The 22,804-nt window shown below is 40.3% G+C and overlaps 1 protein-coding gene across 6 annotated transcripts in view; it reads right to left on the reverse strand.

Annotated features, from left to right (window-relative positions):
• The window catches only part of IBTK (inhibitor of Bruton tyrosine kinase), a 61,679-nt gene extending 48,485 nt beyond the window's left edge, over positions 1–13,194 (reverse strand). For 5 of the 6 annotated variants that reach the window (XM_049817697.1, XM_049817696.1, XM_049817695.1 and 2 more), the window contains exons 1-4: positions 13,013–13,194; positions 5,469–6,134; positions 2,020–2,116; positions 484–608 (exon numbers count right to left, since the gene is read on the reverse strand). In XM_049817697.1, the coding sequence (XP_049673654.1) occupies positions 484–608; positions 2,020–2,116; positions 5,469–5,792 (546 nt within the window). In that variant the 5' untranslated portion in view covers positions 5,793–6,134; positions 13,013–13,194. Of the gene's footprint in view, positions 1–483; positions 609–2,019; positions 2,117–5,468; positions 6,135–9,852; positions 10,104–13,012 lie in introns of those variants that run through there. The other variant, XM_049817693.1, reaches the window with a different exon arrangement.
• Between the last annotated feature and the right edge of the window lie 9,610 nt (positions 13,195–22,804).

Consider the following 22,804-nt stretch of genomic DNA (forward strand, 5'->3'; position numbering starts at 1 on the left):
CAAGCAGATTCATTGCCCCACTTCCATTCAGTATGGGAGTTGCACAGGAACTCGGAAACTCTGAACTTATTTAATGGTGTACCAGCCATATATCCAAGGTAAATCATATTTAAAAAAAATAAAAAAATTCTCCCCACCAAAATAGAGAACCACGATTTCATTGAGGGTGATTGGGGCGGGGTGAGAGTAGAAAGCAGCAAAAGTATAATACAGCAGGCCTACTCTAGTACTCTAACTGCTCTAAGCTGCTTGCCAGATCGATGGAAACTGCTTGCTGAGAAATAACTAGGAAGAAAGAAAAAGAGATGGGGCAGGGAGGAGGGAACAAAACACCAAAGCCAAACACAACAAAAAAAACACAGACCCAACTTTTTTCTTCCATGCAAATTTTCACAACTTGGTAACGTCTTCGATACTTCTTCCCCTTCACACACCCCTCCCAAGTGCACCGAGAAAGGGGCCTATGTAATACATTAGGAATACCTGTTTGATATACACGCCATTCCGAGGAAAAAGGTCCACCAATTCAGGATGATGTTTACCCTGTTGACCGCCATGACCCAAAGTAAAATTTATATTGTTTCCCCAGGTGTAGACTTCTGTGGGATCTGCAATGAAAAAAATTCCCTCTGCAGCTTGTAAATTTACCAGTCTTGTGCATACTGACTTTGAAAAGCAACTCCTGCTGTTTCTACTTAAAATTTTAAGAGGAAAGCTGTTTTTTACCTAAAACTGAACTTTAAAAATATTAATTCTTACGAGCAGTAAGGTGCTATGACAAAATATTTTAACAATAATGTAAAGATGATTGACATTACTTATACATATTTTCCAGTTGCGGAAAATGCAAACATTCCTCAGCAGCAGATTTACTTGCTATGCTTTCAAAAGATAACTACTACCACCACCTTAGGTTATACATGCTTTGCTTCAATTTAGTAGCATTTCCCAAAAAACATTATGCTGTCATGTACGAAAACCATAAACACTTTCAAATCAGAGATGTGGCCAAAAACTAACACTTCATATTTTTTAAATAACCTCTCAGTTAGTGATAATCTGAACACCATTTTCTTATGAGTAAAAAACTGAAATCAATGTATATTTGATCATGTTGCACCAATATTAAAAACATTAAAGCATTTTAACATATTTTGCAAGATAAAATTAAAAATAGCCAAAACTCAGGATCTGTGTAACCAAAATTACTTAAACTGACTGGAAATAAGCTGAAAAGAACATGTTTCACTGTACAAGACTGAACTTGGGGGCATGGAGAAAAGGAGAAAGAAAGGGCATAAAAAAGTATAAAACAGCACAAAAATAAATAAATCTACTAGAAAAACTACTCCCCTGTCAAAGAAAAACTTGTGTGCTCAGAGTTACTCTTACATACTCATTTCCTGTTTGGAGAAATTGTATTTAGAGTGACTGTAACTAGCTTGTATCAAGCTACCTTGTCTAAAAAATATTTTGAAGATTAAGGAACATACTCTCTCTCTTCACAAAAGACACAGAAGTGATGTAAACTACTCTATCAAATTCAAAGACATTGAAGTCTCTCTGGCAACTTGAATTGAGATAAAAGAGAAAAATGACAGAGTAACTGAGGTTGAAAGGCACCTCTGGAGACCATCTAGTCCAACACCTCTGCTAAAGCGGGGTCAGCTAGAGAAGGTTGCCCAGGATGATGTTCTCTCAGGTTTTGAGTATCTCCAAGGATGGAGTCTCCACAAACTCTTTGGGTCACCTATTATATCACTTGCTTTTTTTTTTTTTTTTTTAAACCTCTAAATTAGTCATTATTCCTTCATTTTTGCTACACATGCATCCTGTGCCTACTACCAACATTCTGCACCTGCTGTCTTATGATATTAGTGACCCCCTGTCTTCAGGAATCTCATAACTTACACAGTCCTAATCAGATACAGAAAATATTGTCTGCACTGGTACATACATTAATAGACTGTTGAAACAAATCTCCTTGTAAAATACAATTTAAGCTATTTGATTTCCTACCAGTTTTCTTGAACACCACGTGGATTGGCCTATCTTTCATCACAAGATCCAGGGCTGACAAGCCTTCTTTATCTTGAATGTACAGACTAACACCATGCTGAAAGAGAAGGAGAGGAGGGGAAGAGAAGAACAGAAGTTAATTTTAACTCCTAACAAATCTTTTAATGAATTTTAACATTGATAAAAGAAAATCTTCAGATTCAAGTAGACTGTAAGCATATCTCAAAAAAACAGTGCAATTCTGTTCAGCCACGCATACATCATGTTGATTTATTAACTGGGATTTTATTGTATGAATACTGATTGAGTAATAAGATGTAATCAGTGAAACACAAAGGAAACACACTTGAAGATAAAGCACTGCCATCTAGGAAGTGCAAGTATTTACCAAAAATGCATTTACCAGCTTTGAAGAACACATTTTCTTACATTGGCATATTTACAGAATCAGTTTTGACAAGCTGGAGAAGTGAGAAAAATTTAAAAAAATCTACTATGGCTTTGAAAACAAACAGGGAACAGTGGTTCACAGTTGCTGAGAAAAGGCAAGAGGACATGAGCAGACAGACAAGACAGCAGCAGGGAAGCTTCAGAAATATGCAGTATTAACAGGTCATTCCTTCGGAACTCAGAGAGATGTAGATATTCTCTGTAAATACTGTTTTCTCAATACAAAAAAGTGCTGCTACACCAGCATTGGTTTTAAGGAAGTCACATGTCATCAATCCCATCCCTGAAGTGAAGAACTGCAGATATCCCCAAGCAGAACCTAATGCATAATACAGCTGTACCCACATATCACAGCTCTTGACTAATATAAAGGAAAACCTTAGAGAATATCACACTTAAGAGGTAAACACATGAAATACAAAAATCAAGGGAGCACAATTCATTCAAGCATGACAGAAGGACAGCTAGCCACATCTGCAGTAGGGATTTTAACCCGCAACTTCATTTGGAAAAACACTAGCCAGAAGAACAACCACATACATTCTCCAAATTATAAAGGCAGCCGTACTAGCAACAGTGTTGATATTAATTCACTATATGACAGAAAGACTAACCTATTTTTATGATTTAACAGGTAGCTGGATATTCTTCTCTTTGACAGTTGTGTAAGTCATTTATAAGCAGAACAGAGGCTGCAGTGATATTCACATGGTCCGAATTTGTAAAAACAAAACCCAATTGCTGAGTGACAAAACTTGTAGTTAGGTACAATCTGAGAATAAGTCATAACTGCCTCCAGCCCACAACAGAAGTCTGTCATCCACACTAGCTGAGTACCCCAGAGGTAGATTCTGGGCCCAGTACTGCTTAACAATTTCAGTGACGACCCAGACGACAGGACAGAGTACACCCTCAGCAAGGCTGATAATGATACAAGACCAGGAGGAGCAGCTGATAAGCCAGAGGGTTGTGCTGCCATTCAGAGGGACCTTGACAGGCTGGAGCAATGGGCTGAGAGGAACCTCATGACGTTCAACAAAGGGAAATGCAAATCCTGGCCCTGGAGAGGAATAACCCAGCACAGCTGGAGGCCAACTGGCTGGAAAGCAGCTTGGCAGAAAAGGACCTGGGGCTCCTGGTGGACAAGCAGTTGACCACAAGCCATTAATGTGTCCTCACAGCTAAGAACGGTGAAAGCATCCAGGGCTGCATGTGGGAGTGTTGCCAGCAGGCATTACTCAGCACTGGCAAGCCACAGCTGGAGTGCTGGGTTCAGGTCTGGACTCCCCAGTACAAGACAGACATGGACATACAGGTGCAAGTCCAGCAAAAGACCATGAAAATAATGACTGAGGCATCTGACATGTAAGTAGAGGCTGCGAACTGGGATGCTTAGCTTAGAGAAGGTTGAGGGGTGAGGGGGGAGAGTCTTACCAACGTGTATAGTACATACCTGATTGGAGGTGAGGGGTGGGGATCGCAGTGATATCCAGTGGCAGGACAAGTGGTAATGGACACAAATTGAAATATAAGAAATTCTGTTTAAACCTAAACCCTATTTTTACTGCACTGGTATTAAAACATTGGAACAGAGATGTCTGAGTCTCCGTTCAAAATCCAACTCGACACAGCCCTAGGCAACATGCTCTAGCTGACCTTGCTCGAGCATGGGGGTTGAACTAGACAACTTTCAGAGATCTCTTTCTAGCTCAGCTATTTCGTAATTCTATTCTATAATCCCTTCCTGTTGTTGCTCTAATACTTTAAGAACATACCCTTTTTATAAGGCAGTACAGCAGAAAGACTTCAGTTAAGGAACTGGGAGGCAGAGCACTCTCCGTGAGTGGTTTCATTCTGCTTCATAGAAGAAAATCAGCAGAGCTAGCTATCAGAAAAATCTCACTCATTTATGCAACTGACAGAAAATATGTCTGGGGAAACCTCTACAGGCCTTCTGTAAGCAAATATCAAAGATACAGATATATACACACACACTAGAGGACCGATTACTTTTTCATACATCACATACAGTTTCTAGTTTTACAGAGAACAGAATCATGTGCAATTCTCATACAAACACCTACTTTTGTTAAATTTAATGAAAACCTCCTCACTATGAAAGGGTACAGCACATGAAAGATATATTTAACAGTTATCAGACCTTTAAGAATGAAAAAAATACTGGATCCACACCATTTTTTTAAAATCTTGTTGAAAGCAGAGAGTTTTATATTTACAAATGGTGAGTCACTGCAATTTAAAAAGGCTGAACTCAAAATGGAAAATTCTCTGCCTTAAAAGGTTTGCTTTTAAGTAACCCTGAATCACAAACATTTCATTTTCTCATGTGGTTAAAGGGACCCTGAACATCTCAACCATATGTAGCTCTTCCCTTTGCTGTACTTGGGACAGGAGGAACAGAAGGAAGAGCAAACAAAAATATACACAACTTGCTAAGTGGTAGGGAAGAAACACCAATTGCAAGAAAGGAACAAGGGGAACTGAGCAAAAGCCCTGGTTAAAAATATGAATGAAATGGGGATTTGCTTAATAAAATGGTCCATATCTTGAAGTGCTTATTCTCTCCAGTGCAAGATTCATTTCTAATTATAACTCCATTTAAGCTTTCATTATTTTATGTTCTCTAAAAACACTAATTGGTATAATTACTTAAGAGTCTATTTTTAGAGTATCTTTAATCTGATCACTCTCCACTTTTAAGATCTTGACCCTGATACCATCCACACAAACCAGTCTTCAGGGAAGTCCACAATTCATCAGGGATTCTTACTCAGTGCTGATTTCTGCATAGGCAAAGGCAGACATCTTTTATGAACACAGGGACAACCTTCAAGTAAATCAATGCACTGTGACCTAAACACAGTACTAAGACAACCTTTAAGAGGCTTTCAGTCAAGTTTAAAAACCCACATTTGCATAACCAATACAACTCTAAAAATTGTAGATACTAAAGAAAACTACAGTTGCAAATCACTCACCTTCAGTAATGACAAAACACAATCAATGTATCCATAAAATATACTTCTGTGCAAAGCTGTCCACCCAGATTCTTTGTCTTTTGCCAAGAGATCTACTCCTTTGGTCTCAGCCAACCAGTCTAGCACACCTTTTTTGCCACAAGACGAAGCAAGATGTATAACGTTTCTACCAAAGGCATCCTTTATAGTTGCAGCATTGTAGCAGTAAGAAGAGAGAAAGGCCTTGATCTGGCCTTCACTTCCTCTGGTTACTACAGAAATAACATCCAAAGCATGCTGTAGAGATCGACACTTCGAAGTGCAGTCTGGCATGAGAGAACTCATCTTCACTTCTAAAGCTGCTCCTCTCCTTAAGGGGAACAACCCTTAAGTGTATGAAGGCACTCCAATTCAGTACACAACACAGTGCCTTAAAAAATTTGTAATTCCAAGGATGTAAATCCAGTTTTATTGAGCTGCCATTAGAAATCTTTGTACTGCTGTTTGGCACTTGATCCAAATAAATATTTATAAATATATATTTTTAGAAGTCTTATTTCACCATCTTATATAACAAATATTCTTGTCCATAGAAAATTCCAAAAGTGAACTACCTCAAGTGTGCAGAGGGGGATTCCCCCTCCACACTACCTTATTCTTCTAAAACTCCATAATTGCAAGGGAGACCTGAAAGAGAACAAACCAAAATAGATTAGTAAACAAAAATTCTGTTCCCCAGCAACCGTACCAATTTAAAGGCATATCAAACTAGCGCTTGCAAGTACATGAACAACGTGGCAAGGGTTAGCTGACCTGCCCCATACCACCTGAGCTTATACTCAGGCATTGAGTCAGTTTAAAAACCCATGACTCCCTTCCCCACCCCAGCCTCCAAAGGCAGCTCCTCCCTTTCCTTGACATAAATCTTTGAGGCTATGTGGTGAACTGGATCCAAAAAATCATCTGAAGAAAAAAAAAGCTTGCTTTCCCAGCCTCAGCATCCTTAGGACCCTGATAGTTTATTGTCTAATTATATCACTCCTTTGTGATCAGAACAAGAACTGAACTAAAAGACTGCTGGGGAAGAAAAACAAAACAAAAAAAACCCCACCCAAGCAAACAAATAAATAAACCCACAAAACCACCCACCAAGAAATCCCCACAGCTGTTGAGTACACCTTGACTAACAGAAGCTTTGTCAGTCACACCTAGAAGGAGGGAGGGACCACCACAGTTTCCCTCAGCCACTGCAAAAAGGGATTACACCTCCCTTTCTCTTCCCTGCCCTGAATGACTACCCATCTCCCTACTAAGTCTCTTCTGCAGAATCAACAGGAAGGCTCCTCTCCACCGCTCCTGGAGCAGCTGACAAAGGTGAAAGGAAGGACGGCAACAGAGCGAAGCAAAGCAACTTGTACAAGAAATGTGAATTCAGGATGTTAGCACTCACGCAGGGGTAAGGTGTAAAGCTCCTGAAATAGGCAGGAAGAAGCAAAGGTCTAGGTTGGAAAGGGTAAGGGAGGAAGAAGGGGGAAAAGGAAGCAAAGTTACAATATCTTTTCATGAGAAGATATTCATAGTCTGGGGCATACAGCCCTGTGCATACTTATCTTCAGCATATCCATCTTTCTCTAGCATCCACCTTCTCAAAGTAGAGAAGACCTAACAGAAGCACTCATCTAGCCTTTTAGATGTGTGCAGTTATATTTAAAAGGGTTACAGTACAGGAAGCGCAGACTGCAGTATAAAAATCACATATAAACCCATCTGAAACAGAAAAAGTGAACTATATACATCATTGATACACTCCCTAATTTAATGTGAACTACTATTCAGTCCAAAAAACCTTCATACTTCAATCTTTCAAGCATAAGTTGTAAATCAAGGGAAGTAGTAATCAGTCATGTGTTACACTCCTTGATGTTTCTGCTTGCTATGCACACCGTAGTTTAAAGTTGTTCTACCCATGAGTAAAATATTCCAAAAGAAGCTGGATACTGCCATCACAAAAGCTGAATACATAAAACTAAAAATGTTAATAAATCCTGGGGGGGGGGGGGGGGGGGGGGGGGGGAACAACACAACAAACAACAAAACAAACACACACACACAAAAAAACCCCACCCTGCTATCTTTCCAGCTCAGCAGTCATTATAAATGTGCACACTCCACTCCTTGGCCTCCACCCCCCTCCTCAAAAAAGCCTGTTGAGCTTAGTTTCCATTGCTTTTCAGGCACCAAATGTATAACCATATTCTGTTAATGTCTCTATCTGCAAAGACATGTCAGGGAAAGATGATTTTGTTTGGAAAAGAAAACAGAAATCCCCATCCTCCTCCTATTTCAAGAATTATCACCAAGACTGCCACCAAGCTGAAAGCAATCAGTTTAGAGCAAACACTAGTAATGGCATCTAAACTTTCAAGACAAAAACAATTCTAACTCAAGAGTATTCATTTAAACATCTCACAACAAAGCCTTCAACACTTCTTTTTCCACATCATTCAGAAGGGATTAAATACTCAGAATGGAAATCTACAGAACATAAGTTTTTCAGTATGTACCTTCAAAACAATTTCAAACAGCAAGCAAATGAAGAAAATGAAAAAAGTAGGTTTTATTTGCTACAATTTAGTCCCTCATCCCTGACCAGAATTAACATTCAGAAATATTTCAGAGACCAAAATTGACCACAACTGTTTAGCTTACATTTGTCACAGCAAGCTTCAGTTCACTCTACAGGCCATTTTACAACCAACATACAAACTTCTGCAGTAACACAAGAAATTTAACATATAATTGTGTGGATTCTTCTCCTTTCACCCTCTCTACAGTCTCAAACTATAAAGAAAAGTGAATCACTGTCACAAGCTTGAAAAAAAGCTCTGGTTTCAAGAACACAGCCTGACTTGCTGCTCCAAGGAATCAAAGTGTGACAGGTCACTGCTATCAGCAGATTCAAGATTGCCAGTGCATCAAACACCCTTCTAAACAGTAATCATTTTTAAAAAAATAGTTGGAGATCTACAGGAAAAACATCAGAAGTGCTATTATCCTCAAACCAATTTGTCACATTTCATCAATATGCCACTAGGCAATAAAATTATGTTGTGGACAAAGTATGAATTTTACATATGCCTTGTAAAGCACATCTTAGATATAATTCATTGTTAAGACATTGCTGTTAGTGCTACAAAGAAAGAAGAGTAAAAATCAAAAGAAAAATTACTCAGGGAAGTCATTAAATAAAAGTCATAAATAAATCTGTTAGGTAAACAGGTATGAAATGGCACCACCACCCAAGGAAGCAGTCCTGCCATGCCCCCATGCTATACCTTCCCTTGTGGAGGTACACACCTATTTAAAGACACTGAATTGCATGAGAAAATGAGTCAGAAGAAAGTAAAACCTGGTTCCAAAGAAACTTGTGCCATTACAAGAAAGGAACAGAGAGGAACAGAGAAAAACTTTATACCACCTGTGCTCTAGCCTCACCAAACACTAAAATACTGTGAACAACAAACCACACATTCAAAGAATAAAGTCTACTACTTTATAGAAATACAACCCTGCCTACCTCACACTAACTCCATTATGGTGACATTTACTGCAGCTATGTGAAAACTGACTCTGCTGAATTATTTCTTAGTAAGTCATTCTAACCCAACCCTGCTTTACTATAAACATTACAACACTAGATACTATATTAGTACATTGATATATACACCTTGAGTTTCAAGACAGAAGGCTGTAGATCAAGTTTTCACCCCTCCACATTAAAGACTTGCACACCAGTAACACACACTATCACATTATTACAATATCTGAAAAGGGTTAATAATCAGATCTGACTATTTTTAAATACAAAGGAGGTCCTTAAGTGAAACCTTAAAACTGTTAAAATTGTGAACTGATGCTCATGTCTGTGTGAAAACCTTTATGCTTATTTCTAGTATATGGAGTCCCAGCTGAATGATCAGCACCTAAAATAAGCACTAAACAGGAACAGCACCAGCATTTTTTAAACTTTGAATTGAAATGTCTAGAATACAGTGCCCTTCAGTGCCCTTCTGATTTTATTTGCAGCTTTTATTTGCAGCTATTTCTGTAGGCTTCTCAGCACTAATGATATTCATGTTATAATACCAGTGTCTTCCTAATGCTGTAATTATTAAAAGACATAAATAGCTAAATAATATTATAATCTCTTAAACATTTTTATGATACAATAGGTATCATTTGGAATTCAAATTCTTTTTAAAATTGATTCCTAATTAACATTTTCATTATAGAAAAAGTCACAAAAAACAGAAGAATTGGAACAGCATTCAGAGCATCCCAAAGATGTTTTATTTCAGCAGCAAGCAGATTTCTAAATTTTTCCTTAGAGACATGAGCTACTTACTATACATGTTCACAGCCCAGGAAAATTTAAAAGATTACAACCAACTTGGAAGCAATTCCTAAGTAGCAAGACAGTGTTTGTGGCATCTTGCCTCCTGGAAGTGAGTAGGTAGAGCCCTCTCACTCAGCTATTCCCCTCAGAGTAAAAGGGAACTAAATAATGGTTTCTATTTTCCATATAAAGAAGCCTAGTTTTCCTTGTGAATCCTAATATGCATCCTTTAAAAAAAAAAACCCAAACAAAAAAAAAACAAACAAAAAACAAACAACAGTGTAAATAATATGGCTTTTCTGAAGATGCAAAATTCATTTCCTCTTCCTTTTGATAGTAAGTTGCTAAATGAAGAGAGTTATTACTGGCAATACCATACATTTCCGGAAGGCTAAGTCCATCCTTATAAGGGTATTGTGAGTTCTTAAAGATTTCCAGGGTCTAGCAGAAAGGGGCTTGTTTTTTAAACAAGCATGCTGACATTTAATAATATTCTCCAAGTTGATCCATTCACACTTGTTTCATAACATTACAAAAGACCTGTAACCATAACAGCGTGGAAATCCTGAAAATATTTGTACCCAAAACAAACTTCACCATGCAGACTACTTGATTAGTAAACTAATAAAAAATAATAATATAATAAAAAAACCCACAAATCTAAAGCTTACAGAATTAAAGCCATGGGAATTTGCTACCATGTTACTGATTTTCTGGGATTTTTTGTTGGCTGTAGTCTTACCTAAAGGCAACTTTCACTAATACATATTAAAGTAGTAGTTTAGACTCTTGACAAAAGTGACTAGCAAATTGAAGCTGGGTAATAATATAATAAATGTAGGACTGGCATTAAGCAACATATCTTCAAAGGAAACACAGATGAATTCCCAGATAAAGAACAGCAAACACACCCTTCAGCTATAAGCAGCACATTGTCCAAGACTTTAAAGAACAGCTAGACTACTAATATCTACTCAGAAGACTACATATCTGCAGATAGTTTAACTTGTTCAGAAACTCCCTGCACATTAGTCCAGGCTTTTCAACTCCCTGAACTGTATTATTTGAATACACAATTTTTTATTTTTTTATTTTTTTTGGGGGGGGAGGGGAGTGATTGAATATACAAGGAAAAAAAAAAAAAAGGGGGTAAATCTAAGCTATGCAGCAGCTTAAAGTGGTTTGGCAGTCAGAAATTCCCAGAGCCTTTTAAAAAAGTAGTTTCTTCTTGACTACATTACAGAAGCACTGCAATACAAGGAACAGAAAGCAGGGGTTCTGCTCTTCTCAATACACAAAACATCAGGCAGAGGGCTGCCTCTAGTTCAGATATCAAGTTTTAACAGAAGTAGGTAAATAGAAGAAAACTTTGGAAAGAGCAACTAAGATTCACAAGTTTTACAAAACAACACGAGTACAGGCTGAGCAAACTGGATCTATTTTCTCCTTCACCTGAAGTTTCTACAGACCACCCAGAGCCTCTGAATAAGACAGCTATTACATAAAGAAGAAAAATCAAAACACTAGTTCATTTTACCCCGACAATGGGATAAGTAGTCATTTTTTCAAATTTCCTAAAAGATTAAGATTGTATGTCAGGAAGTACCTTCAAATGATAAACTGAATGCTAGACTCTCAAAATGGGCTAGACAAGCAACCCTTTGAAGTTTTAAATAAACGTGACCTGCCTAGAAATAAAGCTATGGAGGAAAACAAACTCGCTTTAAAAACCACCACATTCCACCATGTCCAATATGTCCCCTGGGCCATGGCAGATCCAAGCTGCTTCATTTACTGGGCAAGGGCCTCTGTGCCACAGCTTGGCACAGGTACACCCCTGGTGCAGGCGATCCTTAGAGGTCCTCCCCAGACTTTCTGCAACTACTGCCTTCACAGCAACAACAGCATAATCCTTATCAGAATGAGACATTCAGTGATCCAGCAACTCTAATCCATTTGCTCCTAACATTGCTAACAAGCACTACCAATTAAAGGCAGACACGTCTGTCAAAAAAACACCAAAGTACCATTGGTAGCTAAATTCAGCTACAATGCGTCAGAGCAGATCTATTAGTCAGGAATCATAGTACATAAACAGTAAACTATGAAATACTGTGCTTGGCTTATCTAGAAATAGTCAAAACTACTTACATTTAATAACCTAACACTGTCCAAAAAATTAAAACATAAAGTGGTATAGACAAAAGTACCAGTGAGTGCAGTTACAGGCATTTCCACAATACACTGGGACCTTGCTCTAGATTTTTTTATTGAAACACCCAACCCGAAGATAAGTCAAGAGCAACGATCCATGAATGTGTTCTAGAATTTCAGCACACTTAACACTGTACCTGACAAATACATGAAGTCTTAGGAAAAGCTGACTTTTCTGAATGAACTCTGAACTTTCAGTACAGTATTATTAAGAAGTACCCACATCTGATGATGTTGGGAAACTATTTTTCTTTTGCAAACCGCAAATTGTGGTCAGTTTCCATGAAGACAGACAGCTACACTGACCACGTCAGCAAAAAAAAAAAAGAGGCAGATTTCAGAGATCAGGTTGTTGGCCCCTAAGAAGACTGCACAGAACTATCCTTTTAAGCTAACTATGAGATTTCAGCTCTCTGGTGCTTACACTGCTGCTCAAAGCCAGCAACGCTGTGAGCTGCTACCAAAAGCCACAAAGTATCACCAAGAAGGCCGGAAACATGACAGGCTTCCCGGGAATCTCCAGCTAAGGAAACCTGGCAGAGGCTTCTGCCAGTGTCGAGGGAGGGGGGGGGGGGGAAGGTCTGAAGCTTTTCAAAGAGCCAGCCACAGGCCAGGGGCACGCAGTGGGGGGGAAGCTGGCCGTTTTAACTCCCTCTACTCATGTCCACGTAGCCGGGAAGCGACGAGCGACAGAAAAAACTTATCGAAAGAGGCGGCCGAGCCACTCTTCTTCCGCCTCGAAGCCGGTCGCCTCCCATCCTACGTGGCCGGCTACCCTTTAATCTCCCTGGCTCTCCTGCCTGGGGCTCTCCCCATTCCTATAGCCCCCCACCGCTGCCGTCCGGTCCGGCCGGGTCCCGTCCCGTCCCCTCCGCGGGGCCAGCCGTGACACTGCCCTTCCCCCAGGCCCGGCTCCCCCTCCGGACACATCAGCAGGTCGCGGCCCGCCCCTCACCAGTCGCTAGATGAATGGACTCAGGCGGGCAGGGCGGGACGGGCGCTGGGCAGCGCGGGAGCTCATCCTCAGTGACACCGGGGCAGGGGCAGGGCCAGGCCGCTGCGGCTACCGCGACACCTCAGGCGGCGACGGCCGGTGCCAGCGGCTCACGGCGGGGCGCAGGGACAGCAGCCGCCGCACCCCCGAAGAAGCAAGCAGCCGATTGGCCGCGGCGCCGCCGCACCTCGCACGACGATTGGCTGCCACTGTCGCCTCGGCTCCGCCCCCCCCACGGCGGAGCCCGGATTGACTGACAGGCTGGGTCAGGTGGCTAAAGGGGTGCCGGGGGCGGGGCGAGCCTGGTGGGCGTGGCCTGGCATGACGGGTTGTCCCGCGGCGTGCAAGGGTTAAATCAAAATGGCCGCCGCAGGTGTGAGGCGGCGGCGAGGCACGTCGTGTCGTGGGCGAGGAGAGGGGCTGGAAATAATGGGGAGGGGGCAGGCGAAGGGGAGAAAGCTGAGGTTCTGTCAGTCTTCACGAGCGAAGCAGCGTGGGCAGCGGTGAAGAAGTAGGGTGGGTTTCTGGCAAGGCAGCACCTCCAGGGGGACTCGAAAGCAAATAGTTAAACAACCGGCCTGCCAGTCTCTAGAAAGTAACGAAGTGACAGAAAGCATCGAGAAGGCTGTCTCGAGGCAGATCGTCTTAAGCCAATGTAATTGCTGTCTCTGGCAGAGCAAGTGGCCTCATTTATAAGATACAGCTTGATTTTTGTGAGGCTTTTGACACCAGCTCGGCAGGCAGTCTCGTAAGCAAACTTGGTACGTGCACAGGATTTGAACTGCCCTTGTAAAATAATTGCATAGGGTTCACTTAATGTGTGTTTCAAGTAAACTCCATGAGGGCTCAATTCAATTCTACATTTTAATTAATGTCTTGGATCATGTAATAGGTGGTACAGATGACAGATTAATCCGGAACAGGATTAGAGTGCAGCATTTTGGGGTGGGAAGCTAGGAGCCAAGAGAAGCAGTACCTACCATAAAATACAGAGTAAAAAAACTATACATCACTTTTTCCAAAATACGGAAACACACTAATGGTGTGTTAACAGTAATGCCAATGGCCACGGTTTCTACATGTTTCTTTAAAGCCAGTTTTATCCCCTGTGTGGTGCAAGCATTGAAAGACTTCAACCGAGCTGTTTTTTAAACCACAAAACATTTGAAGTTGAAAAAAGTTATGTGTGTTCTTCAGCAGCTTGGGGAAGACTGAGTAGAAGTTGTAGGTAGGTGAATCTCAAGCATTTTTACCCATGCCATCTGAGTTAATGTGACTTGTGCAATCTGCTTTCTGTATTTTACTGTATAAGTATTTGGTTTGCCAGCAGTCATTCACCATTGTAACTAACCCTGCCTGCTACGTGAAATTTATTTATGCGTTATTTTCCTAGTGATAGCTTCTCTCTGCTTTAGTCATAAGCATACCTCAGAGGTGGCCTTGCTCCAAGTATGCTGCCAGCTGGCCTAAGAACAGTAATGACCATCTGGGGAGATAAGGAGGTCCAAATACAGCTGAAGTCAGTCATAAACAATACTTTGTTTTACAATAGCGAATTCAAGTGAATAGCTGGGACAGGCATCCTTTGGAGAGATAAAGAGCACAGTGGAAAAATTAAGAGGCTTAAAGTAGAACAAGGCCCAAGACAACATGAACAGATTCTATATGAGCAAAATAATTTCTAAGAAGATGGACAGCCCCTCAGGTCTCTCATAGAAAAATACTACTGTAAAGAATAGAAAACTACAGCAAGGGACACAGAAAAGTTGGAAAATAATACTGAGTCATGAATAGGACCTGATGGAGTCTGAGTCAGCCAAAACCTTGACAGAATGACCAAAAACTTTTAGCAATGGGTTTCTATGCAAGGGTTTGATCTCCTTTACGGGACTTCTAATATTTTCATGGAGAAATAAAACATTAACTACTTCACCTATTGCTTATTGTTCAGGCTTTTCTAATTGTTCCCAGCTCTAAGTCAGTAATAGAAATTCCTGCTATCTTGTGCTGCCTCTGCAAAAGCAGCAAACTAATGAATACCATTCACAGAATCAGGATGATACAGTTTGATTTGCAGATATACGTTGAAGTAATAACGTAACATTATAAAGCCTCTATTTAAACTACTGGTTTTGGTTTGGGTTTTTTTTTACCAGTGGAAAATGGCAACATGATGCAGAAAGATACACTATTTTAAACCTTTCAGAAGAAATTACAGGCAGTGGAGATGAAAAGCCAGTAATGAGTCACTGAAGAGTCTTTTTTAATTGGTAGTCCAGCAGCCAGATTTGTGAGTTCCTGAAGCATGTAGTACACACCTGACAGTTAGGAGCTGTTCATCGGGGGTTTTTCAGTCTGTGGTGAAAAGGTCTGAATTATCACAAATAAACATGTAATTATCTTATAGGAAGAAAAATGTGTCTCTGACTGCTGTTGTAGCAGCTGTAGCAGCTCTAGACTTTCAGTCAAAAATCCCTCAAAAAATGGAAAGAGCAGCACTTAAAAAGGAAAACCTGTATACTTAGTCATCTTCAGAATTTGAGGAGGAACATCAATTTTGAGAAGATTAATTAGCCTACAGAGTGTATTTTTTGTCTTGGTATGCATCTCAGTTCATTGACTGTTGGAGGGTTACAGATTGACTGTGCTCCAAATGTGTATACTCATTTAAGGCTAGGGGAGATAAATCTAGGCTGTAGGGAGGACATTACCCCATTAGGCAGCTTTCTGGCAACCTATGGATCCTACCCATCCATCCAGAATAGTCTGCAGAAATACTGAGGTAAAGTTCCATGCCTTGTCTGCTGCACCAGACTTAGGCTAATGGAGGAATTAGAGGAGAAGATGTAAGCGACAGTGAGGAAAAAATGTACTCTGCAATTTATGCCATCACTATAATGATTTTGTAACAGATTTCTGAAATTGATTCTGAATGTTGAAAAAAGATGGTAATTACTTTTATCAGCCAGTAATCAAAAAGTTCAGTCTATGTATCAAAAACGCAAATAATTAATTTTTTCCTTTTCAGCTATACTGTGTCGAGTGACAGATTTCCCCCTTCACATTTCTATTTATGTGCCTTAGCTGGCCTAATTATTACCAGTGTCCTCTGGAGTCTTCAGTAATAATTCTTATTGGCAGCAGTAATACTCTCTGCTGAAGAAAAAATTAATCAGCTCCAGTCTTACCTTCTGCTGATACTAAATAAGTTCCTCATGATCTTTCTCTTTTATGAACTTGAAAAAAAGATTATAAAATACTGGGAATTTTTTATTACAGAACTAATAGAGGAAGATTCAGTGTAACACCTCTTAGCAGGGAAGTCTTGCAAGAAACCCAGACTACTATTTCAGATAGCCACAAAGAAGCATTTTTATACCAGTAAACTGTCTCCAGATTTATTAAAAATGTGTGTATCTTGCTTTAAGAAAGCCTATCCTCTTACTCAGAGAGACAGGGTTACTAAATTCCATATACAAATACCATTTGAGAAAAGTGTTGAGAAGTCCAAGGATCAAATAGCATGGAAAGGAAGGTGGTGAAGTATGGGGACTCCCTGAAGTCTGCTCAATGGACTTGAGAGTTCCCCTGTGAAGGTAAAGGAGGAAATGGAGATGTGGTGAGCACCCAGGAGCTTTCACTCAACAAGCCATGGCTTCAGCAAAGCAGGTTCTTCATCTTGCAAGACTGAGAACACTTCCATGTAGCCATGTCATGTCAGATAGTCTGACATCTCTTCCTTAACTCGTAAGATTTCCAACGTGTCTCATTAGACCTTGGGAGCATTTCTGCCTGAGGTGTATTTTCTGTTACTATAGCAGTCCAGATATCCAAAAAGGATAGTTTGTCAATGGTGATACGAGGTGTATGTGATGAGAACAGGGTTGCTGCTGACAGTTCAGTCCTGCTGTGCTCACTCTGGGTGGCAGAGGGTGCCCACCTACTGCCACGGGCCACGGAAAGTGCCGTGGGTCAGGATGCGCTTCACAGCACTGGGCACAGTGGGATGCAGCCTGTCTCTCAGAGTCTGCTAGTGTGCTCTCTGCAGGAGTTCATGGCCCAGCTGAAGTGACGCCTGGGGACCTGGAGTGTCTTGCTCCAGCCGTGTGACCCAGGCATGCCAGGAGCAGCTGGAGTCACCACTCCTGTCCATCTCTGCAGTGACCCACCACTGTTGTGGGAGGTGTCAGTTCCCAAAACGGGATAGCCCTGCATTAAATGGTGTGTTGGCAAAGATACCATGGCATTCTCTTTACATCACCTCCAGACAGGTTTCCTCTGGCTTTACCTTACTTCTTTCTAGGTCTTCTCTGGGTCTTAAAAAACCTCTCTTGAGGTTTTTTAATCTTCCGAACACTGATTTCAGAGTGTTTGGGAGATAAAAAAAACCTCAAGAGAATAAAATCTCCACAGCTACTACACACACCTTTGCACTTACCTTGCAGTGCCATCTACAGTCTAAAAGCTCTGCTGACTCTCGGATGACACCACAGTACTGTTTGGTTAACAGTTCACAGGCTTAGCAGAGTAATTTTACAACAAAAACTATAGCACCGCAGTTTTCTTCACATGCGGAGCTTGTCAAGCGAAGGCTCAGGACTCAAGGTAGTTCTCTTGAGCTAGTCTTAGCTAGGCCAGTGTCTCACTGAATATTGTGTCAGGCAGTGGGGAGAATATGCATCCTTTCTCAACCCCAGCATGGTCTGTCTCCACGCAGAATCAGAATAAGCTCTACTAGGACTGCTGAAAACAGGAATTTAGCTTACCTGCTTTAAATTGTCCCTTGTATGAAGCTGTTTCTGATCATTGACTCCCCTGCAAAATAGGGAGGGAATAGAGCTATCTAAAGTGTGTTGAAACCTATGAATGAAAGGCTGTATAAGAAACAGTAAATATTTCAGTACTTAAAATTTGAGATTCAGTTTGTTTTAGTGTATGAAATTACAAATGAAGATGCAAGTGCAACTATAAAAGGTACGAGTCTCTTTTTCTACAATTTTTAAAGTAAAGATATGCCAAATTGCGGGGGAAAAAACCCTTAAAAACTATAAAAAGGTTCTTTTTTTTCTCTCAAGTAATTCCAGTCTACCCAGCTATCGTTCAGGCCCACTTTAAAAAGATCATGCATATGTACTTTGTATTCCAGACAGAATGTATTAGGAAATGTATGGAATACATTTTTAAAAAGAAAAGCTTTATGGATTTTTGATTAATAGCTTTCAACATTAATTTTAGCAACTTTAATACATCTGTCTGAGTTTCTGCTAAGGTTTCTAATAGCAAAAGCCAAGCAGCAGCATATCTATGAACTGCCATTCTAATGGGCATAAATACGATTTTTCTATGACCTCTCACCATAGAACTGTGGTCATGGCCTTTAAGGATACTGAAGATTTATGAGCATTTTTCTATTATAAAAAAATTGCATCTTCATATGTTATTCAAAGTTTATTGAAAATAAAATTAGGTGTAGTGATTAGTAGTTGTGATGGAAATGACCATTTGTATGACTTTTTCTGGTTTCACAAAGAGGATGCATAATATTTGATGGATTTCATACACTCACTGATTTCTAAGTTTTGATAAAGTAATCCCAAGTTTGATGTAATTGTTTCTGATTAATTATTTATTTTTTTTTACTTCTAGGTATGAAGTCTGAAGTGGACTTCTGTCTCCTCTACCAGCATTGGTTGCTGCAAGTGTGAACACCCAATATCAGACTGCAGGTACAAAGGAGTGTTTTGATAAAACTGTAGGCCAAAGGATCATAAATGCCTGTGAGACAGCATGGATTGAACAACAGTAGTACAAAAAACCACTCGGCTCTCTTCTGCTTTCTTTCCCAAATGGACAGTAAATTCAGTGACCTGGTTCTAGGGCCTGAGACTAAGACCTCCAAAAAAGGGAGCCCAAGGAATACAACTGTAGCGTATCTCACTGCACTCACAGTTGTATCTCCTTTTTGTAAGTTTGCTCTCAAGAATCAAGCCAGCTCCTATACTTACATTCATTCTAAACTCTTCAGTGCTGCTGGGCAACCATGTGTGCTGTCTATAGGTATGCTCCTTTCTCCTCTTCTGACTGAGAGGGTACATCTCATGCTGCCAGATGATGAATCAAGATGATGATCCACATCTTCATGACTGGTAGGCTGTATTTTTGCAATGTAGTGAACACACCAGAGCACAGTAGCACAAACATAAGCAAAGTGAGGATATTTGGAAAACAGAAAAAGGAAAATAAAATTTGATTTTTTTTTTCCTGTCTTTTTTAAAATATGCCAGTGGTTGAGTAGTTCCTATTAGCTCTGCTAACTGAGACAACATTCTCCACTCACTATACCAGTTCCCCACAAAGCACAAATTCATAGTTCTTATACTGATGTAGTTTGACTTTCTGTGTCAGAGTAGCTTAAAGATCATTTCTTTCTTAGAAGATACCAATGTCCCTTTATGGTTTCACTACACAGGCAATATTTTTAGGTGTGCAAAGGGCAAATCTTTCATAGCAACTGAACTAAAAGCATAGACCTCTTCCCCCAGAGCAACACGGATGGCGTCATCATCTCCTGTGCAAACTGCTAGAAGTACTCTCTTATCTGTTCTGGATGGAAAAAGTCCTCAAGTCGGCTGCAGGGAGGCCTCCAAAAAAAGTACAAATCTGTGGATCAGTCATTAATCAGTGTGTAAAAGAAGGTGCTGGCTAGCTGTCCAGCTCAGCTCAGCTGCTGCTGCTGCTCTCAACGGCTTCGTACGTATTTTGCCACTAGATGACACTGTCGAGACACTTTTGTTCTCCTTTTAGCCTGCTGCTTTAAAGGTATTCAGGAAAACGAAATGAAAAACCGGCAATATATATTTCTTAGTAGCATTTTGGAAAGTCTTATTCTTAAAACATGAGGGGAAAATACAATTGAAGAAGCTAAAATTTCTAGCGAATATGGTATAGTTTACTGAAGTAGAACCAGGTATAAAAGTCTTTTCAGACTATTGCAAGTAAATGAGTTCATTTTGTATTCAGCTGTTTTAAATAGTTATGGTACCATTCAGAGAAATGGTGAATTTCTTTCACCTAATCACAAGCCTATTCAAATATTATAGAATCAAAATGAGGGAGACAAGGTGGTGTGTGAGATTTCTATTTAATTTGGCCAGGAAAAAATTTAGAATATATGCTTTCCTCACTCAGCTGAGAAACCTCTATTCCTTCTCACATGAAAGACATGTAGTAACCAACAGCCAGGAGAAAAAGGAGCCCATAAGCTGGACCATTCTTCCCCCTTGTTTTCCCAATAAGGAAGAAAATAAGAAGTCTCCCATTACCCTGAAGGTATTGTGTGGAGTAGGAAGACTCCATCCAGCTATTTGATTGGGACTACAGCAAATTTGCAATCCTATTTCTAGACCTTGAAAACTGAAATAGTCCTTAGTCGTGTACAGTTCTCCTTCTGATGCAGAATGTGTCCACATGCTCCCACATTTTTTGGTCTGGTGGTTATCTGAACAGCTATCCTTCTGCTAAATATTGCTTAGCTCCTGCCAAGATACCTGCAGGCAGCAGGACCATTTCCAGGCTTGGGTGGGCTAGCAGAACAGGGACACTGCCCTGAAGTGCCAACTTAGAAACAGTGACACTGCTGTAATTCTGATGCCATTTTGAGCAAACATGAGACTGTTTTAATTTGGCATAATTTGGAAGGGAAATAAAAGAACTTGTGCTCAGAAATCTGTAAGTGCCAATTCAGTGAATGTTCAGTACTTCTAAAAATGAAATAAAACCTGTAGTATTTGAAATGCAAAAAGATGTTAAAAATGCAGAGATGTTCATTCATTCTTCATTTATAAAAGTCTCTTTTTAACATGGATATACATCTTCCTTAGCTGTTGCTGTTTGGGAGTTTGGTCAGCAGTAAATTGCTTCCAGAAAATGTGGCTGCTACTTCTTGAAAAACAGTCTTATCAGCTTGATGCTTTTTAAAATCTTTTTAAAGATTTAAACCTGTGAGGGCAGATTACATACAGGATTGGATTAAGTTTTTACCAAGCCAGTAAATATTTGCTCAGGTCAGTGAAGATATTGTAGACCTACATCACTAGAAGTGATGTGGATTTCAAACACACTCCTCTTTTTAACCCAAATCAAACCAGATCTTGTTTCCAGCAGAGTGTCACAAACCTGCTTGAGCACAACTGCGCAAACTGCAGCATAGACATGGGAATGAATGTCTAGGGCAGAGGATAGGATGGAGAGGCAGGAATTTTGTGGGCCAGCTCTACCAACAAAGAAAACATTGAGGACTACACCATAGTCTGTCACACAGCTCACAGCACCCTTCTGACACCCTTCTTATCAGCAATAACACTGGAATACCAGCATAATACTGCCCAGACCACAAATGGATGTTTTAGCAGAGGTATGTAATGTTTTCCAGGTAAGTGGTAAAATGCTTTAAAATCCCTATGAGAGCCAGGAAGCTTCAAGTCGGCTCACCATACTGATTCTATTTCAGCTGCTTCACATAATGACAGTGTAAATGTAATAGGGACCACCAGGAATACAGACTCCTTGTCCTGCAAAATAGTAGAGAAAAATATTAGGTAAGAAAAAAACACAGATGAAAATGCTTTTTTAAAAAAAGAAAGACCAGAGGCAACTCACAGCTATAAGTGCTGGGTATCAGTTCACCCACTGATGACATGGTTAAGAAAACCCCAGGGGCCTGCCCTGCTCTATGGCTGGGGCAGTGGGATCCCTGGCTGTGAAATCCTGCCTGTCCCAGGGGATCCCCTGCCACTCCAGCCCTCAGCCCCACTGTGCCCTGACATCTGCTTTATCTTGAGGAAGGGCTTGGGGAGTGTAGGAAGAGCTTTTTGCTACTTTTTATTCCCCGCTAATGGTCGTTTCTCTCTGAACATACCCATTTGTTTGCCAGGTACTCTTCTTCACTCCCTCAGCTCTATTTTTATAGAAAATAGTAGGAAGAAAGAAATAAAGATCATTTTTCATGCCAAAGCTCATTAAGCAAATTTGGTTCAGCTCCCAAAAAAAGAGAAAAGGAAAGGAAAAAAGTAACTTAGGAGCCTGGTTTTCCCCTTACTTCAGTAGCATCCTTAATGAGCTGACCTGTGAGAAATTATTTTTGTCTACCTTTTAGTTGCCTCAGTAAAGAGTTTGCAGCAATGTCTCACCTCAGCATTGTCTTTATGTCTTGGTTCAGCTATATGGCAGCACAACAAAACCTTTATTATGTTCTTACCAGTGCAGGCACATTTTATACTAAGTGGCATTATGCTATCCTTCCACTAAAGCACATAAAAACAAGGCTGGAGCAAAAGATACTCAGAGGTGGTATTCTGAGATTAGAAACCCATTAAGGAATTTTCAGGTGATTGGTGTTGCACAGCTGTGAAAGGATTGAGACACAACACAAAATTTTTGTAATAAACAGGTCCAAATAGATGGGGTTTAACAATATCATGTAGTCAATGTGATGATTCACTGGTTACTCTGTAGGACATTGCTGTTACAAGCCCTCCTCAGGGTCCTTTTCTTTCTGCAGCCTGCTTTTATATAACTTAAAGCTTTGTGCTCAGCCTTTTTCAGCCTGAGCAAATTACAGCCAGCTTTTTCTCAACTCCTTCCAACAAAGAGCTCTGTATTACCAGTACAGGCAGTATCCTTGCACAACCGCATTTTCCCTGTCCTCACACATAGCCTAACACCAAAGCTGGCATAGCTTTATGCAAAGGACAG

This window comes from Accipiter gentilis, chromosome 15 (assembly GCF_929443795.1).
Source record: "Accipiter gentilis chromosome 15, bAccGen1.1, whole genome shotgun sequence".
In the NCBI taxonomy this organism is placed as follows: domain Eukaryota; kingdom Metazoa; phylum Chordata; class Aves; order Accipitriformes; family Accipitridae; genus Astur; species Astur gentilis.